Source organism: Boleophthalmus pectinirostris, unplaced genomic scaffold (genome assembly GCF_026225935.1).
Source record: "Boleophthalmus pectinirostris isolate CB_2022bp ecotype Guang Dong unplaced genomic scaffold, ASM2622593v1 HiC_scaffold_3, whole genome shotgun sequence".
Lineage (NCBI taxonomy): Eukaryota > Metazoa > Chordata > Actinopteri > Gobiiformes > Gobiidae > Boleophthalmus > Boleophthalmus pectinirostris.
In genome coordinates, this window is record NW_026571299.1 from 30427265 (window position 1) to 30441204 (window position 13940).

The 13940-nt window shown below is 36.0% G+C and overlaps 1 protein-coding gene across 1 annotated transcript in view; it reads left to right on the forward strand.

Annotated features, from left to right (window-relative positions):
• Positions 1-13550, forward strand: part of iars1 (isoleucyl-tRNA synthetase 1) — a 57902-nt gene extending 44352 nt beyond the window's left edge. Inside the window, exons 27-34 of the mRNA XM_055160165.1 lie at positions 2321-2436; positions 4429-4524; positions 7861-8037; positions 9714-9834; positions 10182-10304; positions 11114-11257; positions 11824-11976; positions 12371-13550. Coding sequence (XP_055016140.1) covers positions 2321-2436; positions 4429-4524; positions 7861-8037; positions 9714-9834; positions 10182-10304; positions 11114-11257; positions 11824-11976; positions 12371-12453 — 1013 coding nt within the window. The 3' untranslated portion in view covers positions 12454-13550. The remainder of the gene's footprint in view (positions 1-2320; positions 2437-4428; positions 4525-7860; positions 8038-9713; positions 9835-10181; positions 10305-11113; positions 11258-11823; positions 11977-12370) is intronic.
• The last annotated feature ends 390 nt before the right edge of the window (positions 13551-13940 follow it).

Sequence of the window (13940 nt, forward strand, 5' to 3'; positions counted from 1 at the left end):
AAGTTTTTCTCATCCTCTGTAAATGCACAGGCTCAGAATGTCCACAGTTCACCCAGAGGCTGAACTAGCATCAACTGATTGAAGTGAGGATTCAGATCAGACTCAGTTTTGGTTTTCACAAACTGAATTACAGCATAAATAATCATTTCATAAATTGGGATTTTGGTTGTTAAAATAACACCAAAAGGTAAAGGTCCTACATTATGCAAAATTGTGTGTTTTAAACATATGCGAACGAGGAAACAACATTATTACATAGACCAGAAAATAGCATAATATAGGTCCTTTAATTTTCGCTATTCACAATGCTTTTATTCTTCCATTTAACTTATATGTGTCTATACATTGGATTAACCATTATTCAAGTATGTATATTCTTGTTTGTAAATACTTATATTATAAAGGTTCTCTTGTATTCACAACACATTGTAGCCATTTTAATATTGAATGCAGTGAATAAACATTATTTGAAAAAGCTTAGCACATCCTTTACCCCCTGAAGCGTTGTATTGTATTGGGGGCGATCAAAGCAAAAAAAGGTATCCTGTCTGTCCAATTATCTGTGCACTGGGGAGCCCTGGAGTCTCTGGGGAGGAGGCAGAGGGTCAGAGCGGCTGTGGGAACTTTTTCAATTATTTGTATGTTTGAAGTCGGTCGAGGATGAACATGGCAGGAACGGGAAGCTAAGCTAAAGAACTCATGGAAAGAATGGGACTCATGGAAATGTACTGAGTAGCAAAGAGAATTATGATAATGTATGTGTAATATATGATACAGATTAGAAAAACTCATGGAATTGAAATGAAATTAGAATAAACACACATGATGATCAAAATGGCTTCTTGGTTAATTAGAGGTGCACTATGCAGATTATTTCGTGCAGAGTACACCAGCTGCTTGTCTCCATGGAGATCTTATTACTTCGCACAGAATGTTCCACAGTATTAAAATTGGCTATGTCTATGAAAACAAGCAGGAGTTACATGTGAGCTTTGTGGAGATGGAATCTCACTCACAGTAAGAACCCTTGAAAAACATTAATTTATAATTTTTTTTAAATAAATAAATAATGCCATACTGTGGAACATTCCAGGGAAAGCAATACAATCTCTATGAAGAGAAGCATATGGTGGACAATGTGCCAGAAAGGTCATTTAGTACGACTTTAAATCCAAATATTGTCTAATTGTAATTTTATTGCAGAGAATTTGGGCATACCATGTTGTCAATGGGTAATACACTTCACCCACAACTGCGCAAATTTCTGTCCCCTGTGGCAATCCCTCCAAAAAGCAAATAAACAAACCTATGAATAATTTAAACTACTTGAGAGGCAAATTGTTGTTGAAATCTGGAAACCTTCTGTATTGAAAAATGATTATATTGCTTTTTAGTTTTACTACTCACAAGTGTACTCACTAACTTAACATCAGAGTGTTCAAACTTGGTATTTCATTCACTCTGTCCCCATCTTATTTCCTGAGAATACCACAGTAGAAGATGGTGGGGACATGAACTGTAGAAATCCAGTATTGAAGCGAACCATTCCTCTGCCTCTGGCTCTGAGCAGTGAAGGAGCTCGTCATGGTTTTTAGTGGAGTTAATTGGTGCCTCCAGCGAAGTCTGACTACACCTGACTTCTCTTTGTTTAGTGTTTGTTGGTATTTGCCCCACTAAGGTTTTATAAGGAAATGTCACCATAAACAACCTTGAAATAACTTGCTAAGAAAAGTGTAATGTGAATTGGCTGGTGGCTTCCTGGATTGAATGCAAGAAGTGAAATTTGACAGAAGCCAAGAAGTTTAATTAAAAGTGTGGAAGGAAGCTAACGCGACGTGTAGCCAAAATCAATTTTAGCTTTGGAAAACATGGAACTCAGGGGGTAAGTCACTGCAGGCTGTGTCTTGTTTGTTTTAGGCCTGTAAAAAACAAACTCAGTAATTTAAAAAATAAATCTTAAAATTGTTTTCAGTTTTACCGGTGTAATCGATAAAAAGGATAATTTTATATCGTTTTCATTACAATAAACAAACTGAACCAATTTACAAAAAAAAATACAAAATTGCTAACTGTGATTGAACTAAACTAAAACCTATTCAAAAAAATATCTTTTTACATCTTTTTTGTTTTGTAATTTAAAATAAACTGAACATGAACGTTTCTAGTACAAAGATTTGATATTTTAGAAATTTACTGACTAGTATTTATAGTGTTTGGTGTATCTACTTCTGCATTTCATTGTACAGTACTTGTTCAAATGTAATGACAATAAAATTGAATTACCGTAATCTCATTCCTCATTTATTGCTCCTCCTCTCAGGCTCCATAGTGGTGGATGGACACGAGCTGCACGAGGAGGACCTGAGGCTGATGTACACCTTTGATCAGAGCTCTGGTTCAGCCTCTGCTCAGTACGAGGCCCACTCTGATGCACAGGTTTGAGACTTTAAGTATGTTTTTCTATAGCAGTGTACTGAATGTAGGGCTGTAAGCCTATAGTCATTTTCGCCGATTATCTGAGTCAGTCAAAATTTACATTACTAATCATTTTTTGTAGCAGCAGAAAGGAGAGAAGATTTCATATTTTTGTATTATAATATCAGGTTAAACTGTGTTTATAATACATGGTTGCCTGTTACTTTTTCTGCATGAACAGTTGTTTTTGCATAAACTAAAGTAAACTTGTGAGCTGTCCAGTTTTGAGAACTTTTGCCATGCCTGCTTTTAGTCAACATTTAGTCTTATCATTTAGTCTTAGGACATATCGACCAAGAACTTCTTTAGTCTACCTTTGGTTCTCTTGAGGCTCTCACCAGGTTTTATTTCTGTGATATTAGAAAATGTGTTTTGTAATGGAATAAATACAGATTATGGCTTTATGGTGTGAAAAAAGACTATTATTGTGACATTTTAAAGATGCATTATGTACTTTTCCACCTGCAGAAAATTTACATAGAGCTACTTTGAAAATGCAACTTAGTTCCATAATTTAAAAAACCTTATTACCAAACTAGCATAAAAACATGGCTAAAAGCTAAACATTTTAAAATTGTTTTGCATTTGAAGCAACAACACAATTAAATTTATTCTCTCCTACAAGGAAAATAAAATACTTTGGCTTTATCTGAGATATTTCTTATCTTATATCTCAATACTGACATGGGTGTTAGTTAGTACTGTGTGACCTATTACAAATGTTAAATGTGCCAATATTAAATCAATAATTCATTTCAAACATGGTTGTTCAATTCCATATTCACACATTACTGTCATGGCAGCCAACTTAATGTTACAATACTTATAATAAAACTTTTCTGCGCCATTTGTGCACTCACAATAATGACAAACAAACAAACAAAAAAAAGACATTAAAACTGAAACTATGCTGTGTAGTCAAGCACTGCTACAGGGCGATTTCACTTGCACCACATGTTGGACAATTATTTAGACTGTGTAAATGTCACATGGAAGACCAGCCAATATAGCATTATGGATATTGCAGTTTGTTGATTTTTCCATAAAGATAAATGTATATTATATTGGACCGTTCTGATCAATAGTTCCACGCTGAACACAAGTATTGAAATGCATCCCGCACTGTCTTTGTCGGCCCTGTTAGCGACCTGCACGTTGTTGCTATAAATGTCTCGTGATGTAAAAGGAATAAAGGGGAAGTGGCTCTGTTGCACTGGCCTGCCACAGACTGCACAGGGCCTGATGTCTTTACTGTTAAGTGTGATGTATGAAATCATTTCACGCTTAAGTGGAGAGCAGTGCAGCCTGCCCCACAGGCTCGGGCTAATCAGTGCTCCTCCAGCCGTGCACGTGCCACACGGTGAAGCTGCACCAGTTTACACACAGTGTGGACAGCATTCATGCTCAAAAGCCCCATTCACACATACAGCCTGACCTGGATATTTACCTGCATTTTATCAGAACAGGGTCACGTTTGAACAAAGCATAGACTTTATAAATGTACATAGCTTTTATAAATGTACATAGCTAACCTTCTTTGATTCCATCTGCACTTCACTTTGTATTGATAAAACGTCGGCTTTCTCATTTTGGTGTTATAATGTTTGTATTAATAACTTTTTTTTTCCTAAAAATTCGCATATTATGAATAATCCATAGGGTGTTGACTGATACCAACTCATCGACCATATTTTCATGAGATCAAATAAAACCTCATTCCTCATTAAGTCATTGTGGAGTGTGTAAACCTTTTGGTGTAATTAGTATATAAAAATTACATCTGAGCTACTGGCTAACCTACTTTCAATTGGGAATTCCAAACTTGTGTGCTTCTGGTAAACATCTAGTCACCAATGTAGGGATTTGCTTCACCATTTATTTGTATGTGAAGCGGTGTTCAATTTGACATTGGGAAAAATAATGCTCTACTGTGGATTATCTATTTTCCTGCAGGTGCTGGTTTTGCTGGATGTGACTCCAGACCAGTCGATGGTGGATGAGGGAGTGGCTCGTGAGGTCATCAATCGCATTCAGAAACTACGCAAGAAGGTGGGACCCTCACACCCCTCCCTCCCCCCTTCAGTGTGCACCCACCCACTGCTTTGTATGGGACAGTGACACCAGCCCACTGCCCTGTGTGGAAACAGAGTGACAGATCGCACAGTTTAAATGAATGTAGCGATCCAGTGCTTAATGAAGATAATGCTGAGGCGTTCATAGTTTATAACGAGTGTAAGAGGGCAGTGCCAGGGTGAGCGGTTCTTACCAGTGACTCATGGGGCAATACATAGTAAATTCTAATATGGATTTATTGTGAATGATTGAAGTTGTATTCCATAGTACTAAATTTAGACACAGGAACAGTTCTTTGTGATAATTGTTTTGTTAATTGATATACAGATCAATATTTCATCACAGCACATATACATTTCAGTTAACCAGTGGAGGTTTTAAGATGCTAAATACATAACTTTATTTTTATTTAATTATTTTTAAATTATACACTATATATCAGCAGCTTATCTGGTTGTCTCACAGCTCTTTTATTAACTTTTTGGATTGTCTTGGCCAGTACATTTCTATGGATGGTGTTTTACAGGTGCAACTTGCAGCAGTACGGCAGATTTTGCCAAAAACATTTTGATTCTAAGCTCTTTACATCATTGTACCCAATGGAAATTTTTAAAGTTCATAATCTCCCATCTGAATCTTGATGGTTCCAAAATCCATTATGACATTTTATGGAAATTGGATAACAAGGATTTAGTGTTGACACGAAGTTGAATCAAAAAGTTGTATATTTTTTGAAACCCCCATACAGAATATTTTACTCTGTTCTTGGCTACCAACATTGCATCCTGTTTTGTCATTTGGACTGACACAAATTGGATAAAGGTGCACTATAACTTTTCTGATGGAGCCTGTCTCTATGGAAATATTTCTTTGCCTGGTTGTTCCACAGCTAGGCATTAAACTATTTCGATGGAGAGAAACACATGCTGCCACTAGGCCAAAACTCCTGCATTAGAAATAATGCAGTACTGTGAATCACAAACAAATGGCTACCCCCTCATAAGAAAAGTTACACAGTGTAAATGTCATCTTACTCCTAAATTCTAACTAAAACATAGAGCTATTATGTGTGTGGGGCACCAGTGGCAAAAAACTATTCTTGTATCCTGAGGCAAGACACTTCACCCACATTGCCTAGTATGAAAGTGGTGTGAGCGTGAGTGATGGTGGTGGTCGGAGGGGCCGATGGCGCAGATTGGCAGCCTCGCTTCTGTCAGTGTGCCCCAGGGGAGCTGTGGCTACAATAGTATCTTACCACCACTGAGTGTGGAGTGACTGAATAATGAACTGTAAAGCACTTTGGGTATCTTGAAAGGCGCTATATAAATGCTATCAATCAATCAATCAATCAATTATTAACTCAACCACAATATTCTTGCTACTAGAAATATGTATCCCACCCACTAACCAGTTCTATAGGCATTATATATTATTACCCACTTGACCCTGCACCCTCTTTCCTTTTAACATTTCGGGCTACTTTAACCAAAGCAGTGTTGAAATGTTTCCACTGGCGCGTCACAGAGTTTCTCCATCATAAGGCAGGCTTAATAGGAGCTTAATTACAGTCTGGCCTCTTTCAGATTCTAATGTTGGGGCTTTGAAGTGGTCTGGGGACTTGAAGGAGGATTAGTTTTGTTTTCACGAGCAACAACAGTTTTTCCGTCCCCTATAGCAGACAGCGCTGTGCTCTGGCTCTGGTCCAGATCAAATTCCTCGTGTTATTTCAAACTAAGGAATTTTCCACCACCGACTTAATCTGAACATGTTTGTAGAACTAAACCCGGGTGTCATTTTCGGAAATGTGTTATTTGTAAAGCTTATATTTGTGTATTTACAACTGGCAATTGATAAAACAGGCCACAAGCCACAGCACCAATCCAATCCCAAAAATGTCCTGTATTGTTGACGATACTGATTAAAGGCAAATTTATCCCATTAGACTATGTTTTTGCCCAATACTTTAGCAGAGTTGCTTTTAAAATAATGCTTCCTATGCTATTTGGATCAGATGTGATGTAATACTTCAAACAATATACTGAAAATTAAACTGAAAAAAGTCTGTGTAGTCCCAAGCCTTGATAAAGGGCATGGAATCTTTGGACGGACATCCGGTGTAAAGATCCTGATGGAATTGCCCAACTGTAGCTCAGCCTTTTATATTATTTGAAATATATGAATTATGCTAAAGATGATCAGTCCCAAGCCTTTATGAAGGGCGAGCAATTTTTGGAAGGTCTGAATATCCAGATCTTAAGTTAAGGTTGTGGTCTAAAAGTACCTAGCTGTAGTTCAGCCTTTTGCATCATTTGAAGTGTATTAATTATGCTAAAAATGACCTTCCCACACGCAGTCCGGTGATGCCAGCAGGGCAGGGTCAATGCTTCCACTTGGCAGGAGAAGCCTATAACCCCTCCTCCTCCACATTGATTGAGCACTTGTGTGTATCAGTCTAACCTTACCCCTGTGCCCTTGAGCCACACACTGAGCTGCAGTCATTAAACTGGAGGTCTATGGACACACACACTTCACACTTGAGATTACTGTCAGATCAATATGTTTCAATGTGTCAAGGTTAGAGAGGGCCCACTGTATACTGTAGTTCAATCGTCTGCCCCTTTAATTTGTCTTCTGGCTTCAATTAACTAATGTTTTATTATTTATGTGAGTGAGTTTTTACTTGTTTTGTCAAATTATCATAACATTGACAATATTTAACATTTCATTTACTAAAATTCTCTGGGCTGGCTGGTCAAAAATAAACACACTTGATTCTGAGACATTTTTAAATTTTTTATTACCATTTGACAATTATTTATTACCATTTTAACATATTTTTTCTTTTAAATGGGTGACTTAAAGGACAAACCAATTTTTTTAGTCCATCCTATTCTTTTCTAGTACCCTTGGTCACAATTGCTGGATTTTAATACCAACCACTGACTTGTCCACTTCAAGGCTACTCTGGTTTTCTCTAGACCTTGAGTTACTATTGCTTTTCTATCTTCAACCGTCCTCCTTTGACCTGTGTTATTGGTTACTCTTAGGTACTGGTATTATTTCCCTCTCCAAATCTCTCTGTATAAAAAATCCATCCAACTGATATCTTTTATTAAATGTTTTTGTCTCATGAAGTTGTTATTGCTCTGCTTGGTATATTCCATTGAGTCATTATTAAACTTATCCAGTGTTTTATTCAATTACTTGCATTTCTGTTCCCCCAAATACTTTTGGTTTGGTGGGCTCACATGCTTGTCTCCATGGAGACCGCTGTTTTCTTGTTCTATTATGACTCTCTTCTCTTTTTCCCAGGCTCATTTGGTTCCCTCTGATGAAATCACAGTGTACTACCAGTGCCAGCCAAAGGGGGAGTACTTGGACTCTGTGATCCAGGCCCATAATGACTTCATCCTGGCCACCACCAAAGCGCCAATGTTACCGTTCCCTGTGCCCAAGACTAGCAGTATCATCATCGAGGAGAAGACCCAGGTACACCCACTTAACAATATTTAACTACAACAACTAACCAGGCCATATTAGTATTTTAAGGGCCTGTACCTGATTTAAACCATGAGTGAGGAACATGTTTGAGTGTGAACTGTAGCGCCATCCATTTAGTCCTTACTACTGCTTTGATTTTGCATCATAACACAAAAACAACGGTCCGTGATGGTCTCATGCAGTTGTTTCCACTTTAATTTACTCTTGCACTCTTGAAAATGCACCATAACATAGTGTTAGGCAGGTGTTTCCCATGATTCTTAGCGACCATTATCCCTGACAGGATGAAAGTGAGTGACCCTGTCAGCAACGTCCTTATCAGTCATTACCCAACAACATGCTTTGTAAAATGCATATGTATTTAGGTTATGTCTTTTATTTATTTATTTTTCACAATCTGCGTTTACGATATACTGCATAATATAAAAGCAATTTATGTCAACCAGAAATGAGGTATAGGCCCCAACTCTAAGTAAAATAAAGCTGCTATTCTTGCATTTGTGGAAAGAGGTTCTATCCCTTATTAACATATTATAAGACCTTAAAGCTTCAATGATCAATTATGTTAATAAGCTGTCTCATTCTATGTCTGCACATCAGCATTGAACACTGGTAAAGAATTTATACATTTTCATTCTGACTACTGCAGTTTCATCCAATCCATTTGACAATATTTTGGTGACATCTTCATATTGTGGTTCAGTAATTCTGTTTAATTCTGAGTGACAGGAGGATTTAACCAAACATTTAATTTCATTTATCTGTATTTATACAAAGAAAACCTAATGAGAGTACCAGACTTTTTCATAAGCACCATATTGAGACAATACAAAAACAAAACAAAACAAGAATTATATTTGCATAGCTCTGTTAAAACCTTAAAACTGGTGCAATTCTGACTAAAAATGTCTATCATCAGATTATTAAAATACAATAGAGGCCCCAATGAGACTGTGACGACACAAATAATTTACAGTAGATTTTAATAATTTAAAACATCTCATACAAAAAACAGTCTTTAAAGCAGTCCTTTTTGCCAAGTATAGTTACTTTTAAATGTTGTTTTTAGACCTGGGAGAATTTTAGAGTAGGGGGGCCACCGTACTCTCCTTTATTAATGGGAAAGTGTGAACTCAGCAGACAGCTTTACTTCTTAGACAATGGTGTATAAAAATCATAACAAAATTATGGTGTAGGCTATAAAAATCTTGACTTTTTTCTCGTACTTACTGGCCATACACACATCTAACCAGATTAAATGGTAGAGATATGCAAATCTATAAACTTTCAGTGCATTCTAACCCTGCATAAGCAGAAATGTTATACAAATGTTATACAATGCATTATTCAGTAACCTTAGCCTTGGTGTTTCATGTGGCGTAACTTATTGTAATGTGCTGTATATGTATGAAAGGGAAGTCATTTATCTGGGGCCTGCTGTTTATGTTTACAAAACTCCATAAGTGCGGGGCAATTTGGAATAATGAATTGAACTATACTTTCTTTACCCAAACTGTTAACTTGCTATCAGTACTACAGTAAAATGTATTTAGAAGGCATTTTGTTTTTGGTGAGTGGACAGGTTATGAAGAGGATTGAGTTTTAAACATATTTAAATATATATTGTATTGCCTGTAAACTATCATTTATTTAATTGTCTACAGCTTAAAGGGTCAGATTTGGAGTTCACCATTGTCAAAGGATCATCAGCTCCTAAGATTTCTCTGAATGGACCAGCATGTGCCTATGTCAACCTGAAAGTCAACGTCAACAACAAGGACCAAGGTGAAATTACATAGCTATTGTGGATGAGACATAATTTTCAATAGACATGTCATGTGATTGGATTTTTAAATTTATTTTCCTTACCTGTTTTACAATAAATAAAATGTGCAATTCAGTTCACAAATTTAGCCTCACTCATTAACATTTTGCTGTAATTGTAGCATTGCTTTTTGGAACTACAGATTCTCCAAAATTTTGTAACATAACAAGTTTTTTGTCCAATCTCACAAGATTTTTATTTTTTTTTTAACGTGTGTACGTTATCTTGTGGCAATTTCAACTGACAAGATCTTGTCCCATCCCTGCAGCTACTCATTTTGTTGTATGTTTTGTATTGTTTGTTTTAGAAGGTGTTGTGTTGTTGGAGAATCCTAAAGGTGATAACAGAATGAACCTGGACAAACTGAAGGAGGTCTGCAGCAGCATCTTTGGGACCAACAGCAACATCCGATTCTATAATGGCGCCTCGGGTAAGAATGTCCTCAGTGGATTTTTTCATTAAAGGCACTGTACTAGATATTTACTGTCTTTTAAAAGCGTGAAAAACAGAACTAGTTAAATTTAAATGGTTTGCAGTGGTCCAGAGTTATTCCTCATTTACCTCCAAGCATCCTAATTATTCACCACAATTCGTTTATAAGCACTTTTTACACCAGCGTGGAGTTTTGCCATCACAGTAAAGACAAATCTTGCTCAAATACATGAGAAAAATCAAGGCTTTTAAATAATGCATGAGTTTTGCCTGTATCATTCAGGATTTGGGTTCAGTTTTATTTCTATTTCATCCTTAACTATATGCTTATGCTTATAACTTAAGGGACAGGATAGAAGAAAGCTTGTTTAAAATTGATGATAGCATTAAGAAATGTGCTATGGTCAGATGAACTACATTTGAATATTAAAACTCTGATTGTGCTAAGGAAGTACTTGTTTATTAGTAGTAGATTTACATTAGTTTCACATCATTTCAACAGTGACATGTTTTGGAGGAATTTATGAAAAAGAAAATAAATTATCCACCAATTATTTCATATATATATTTTAAAGGAATAATTTATAGCATTTTTTCTTTGCAATATACGATTAATAAAACTAATAGGACTTTACTGCCAAGCTACTATTGACTTGAAATTTCAATCTTAAATTATGTATTTGTAGATTCCAAATTACACACCAATTAATTTAAACAGCTTTGCAGAACCAGAGGGATGTGTTAAAATGACAAGTCAACAGTTACAGTGGCATCATAATCATGACTAATGATATTTTTTTTTTCCAGAGCTTACACCCAAAACAGACCTGCTGAACCTCAGTGGTAAAACTTTAGTGGCCACCTCCGCCTCCTCCCCCCCTTTGTCTGTGTCCAGTGACTCCCCCCTCTGTCCTTATGTCAACGTCATCCTCTGCAACGCCCAGCCATCAGGTGAGGGGGGTGCTCCAATAAAGAGTCTGTAAAATGAGTATGTTAAAATGATGATGTTTTGGACAGATTTTCAGTTTTGTCCATTGAGGTGCAAGTTTGGTTTCAGTAGCACAGTTATATTCTAGTTAAAATCCCTTATATTACGTGGTGTTGTATACAGAGAAATCTGATTTTTACTGCCTGTTAGGCAGGCAAACATTAGCTATAAGATTTTGTGTATAATGTGAATAATCTTTATCTTTAGCATATTATTTTTTTGCATAAACAACTTGTTGGTCATATACTAATATTTTGAACCTTTAATTCATAGTTTTTTTATTTAGTTTTTAGTTTTTTAAAAATTCAAATTTAGATAAAGTACTTATTTTGTTTAAACAAAATACATGTTCTAATTTCTTACATATTTTTGCTACTTTTAAACCATCCTTCTTCTTTATTGCTGTAATTCAGTTTGCAGTTTGCTATTCTAACAAAGCAATTTCCCCATATTTCCAAATAAAAGTTTTCTCATCTTAAGTTCTTGGACATGACATTTAGTTTTCTCACTGTGCTCTTGTCTCCCTCAGAGTGTCAGACAGGGGAGGTGGGCACTCTGCTGCTGTTGAACCCGGTGGGTAAAAATGGACTGGACCATCCACACCTACTCTCAGAGGTGGCCAAAGTATTTGGGCTCCGCAGCCGAAAACTCAAGCTCTATCTGGACCAGGACTTCAGCCAGGGTGAGAACAGTTCTGGGTTCTATCATCTTATCGACACATATGTATTTGTGCACCTTTTTATTTGTATTAGGATGTTCACATAATAATAATAATAATGCATAATTCCAATAGGATTGTCACAAATACCTATTTTAAAACCTACTTGTATGAGGGAGAGTTAAAAAAAAAAAAAAAAAAAAAAATCACATGTAAATACAGAGCTCAAAACAATTATTAAGTCAACATATAAATGTGTTAAGATTATGATGCATGATACAGTTACCACATGGTCAGAAGCTCATAAAAGTCATAATACATTCCCTTTAAACTCTTGGTTTTTCACACAATTTGCTAAAAAAAAAATGTATTGACCCAGTACAGTTTTTTGAAACATTTTATAATTTGTATTTTACAGAATTGCTGAAGGATTCTTCTCTAAAATCTTTGGACACCAAGACTCTGTTTGTGAGGGTTCTTCCCACTACGGCCGAGGCATAAAACCATCCAACCACGAAACCATGGAAATAACTTCACATCAAGTCAATAATGTTACAAACTGGATTCTTTCATTTACATTCTATTTCTTTTAGTTATAAAAGTATGAATAAATGCTGGGACAACATAGAAGTCTATTAGAATATATACTTGCACTGTCTCACAATGATTTTTTTTTTTTTTTACTTAAAGGCTCACTGTAACTTTTCTGGTGGAGGGTCTGCCATCTGCTTCTCTCTGTGCCTTCTGTGAAATGTTCCAAAAATATCCATTTTGCATGAATCACATTTATTGCTTAATAACACCTTGAAAACATTGATAGTGTGAGCTGAGTCACCTTTCCACAGATCTCACCTGTAACTTGTCCTGGTAGCGTCACCTGCTTGTTTGAATGGATATTTGTGTTTAATCCCATGCCATGGAAACAAGCAGATGGCAGACTGTTCACCAGTAAGTTTACATAATGCACCTTTAAATACAAACTACAGTGTAACAAAAATGGGCATGTATTGTTACCTCTTCATGATATCTTTGTGTCTGAAATGGTTGATGTTTAGGATAATATTTATTCAATAAGAATAGTTTTAATATTGGCAATAGCACTAAGCATCAAATGTCATCAATGAACAAGCAGTTGTGAAGATTATAAGTTAGTTTTCAAACAGAAATGTTTACTTCCTGAACTTTTTCTTTCGCACTTAACATACTGTGGTTTTCAACTTATTTAATTAAATAGTTAAACAAGTGACAAATTAATTATCAATTAATTTTGCCCTTCTACTTACTGTCAGACTTTGCTATAAATGTGTTCTTTTTCCAGTATAAAACATGAAGTGAATTCTAATCTAGAATGACAGGCACAGTTATAAAGTTATGAGGTTTAAGTGTCAAAAAAAATGAACATAAGTATCTGAAGAACAATAAAATGATGATCTCCCATTCATTTCCATTGTCTAATGGGAAATATGCTTCAGTGTTGCAGCTCAGTGGATGCTTGCTACACATTTTTGCCATAGATACTTGAAGCAGCACAGTTGACAAGCAACGAATATGGCTGGGCTAAAGTGGCCTAGTTTCTAATAAAATCCTTTGACTGCAAACTGCATTGATCTATTATTGTGGTGGTGTGCTTGCAATTTTAAGGTGATTTAAAAATATGCGTGATTCCTGGATGCACATAGTAACTGTTAACAGAAATATTGACCTGAAGTAAAAGCATTTCTTACTGGTTCATACTCCTGATTAAAGGTAGGATGCCTCTGCCCTACTTTCTTGTTTTAGAAATACGAGGGTAACTGCTATGCTATTATGAAGCTAGCAATTTTGCCTCAATTTATTGCACTGGCTGGGTTATACACATAAAACTACAAAAGACCAAAAACATTCCATCTTTTGAATGACCAGAAGTCCTCAAAATGTCGCCTATAAACAGGAAGCTCAAAGCCAAGACTGTTTTGCTAGGCGACTTTTACAGAATCTATGGCTACAAC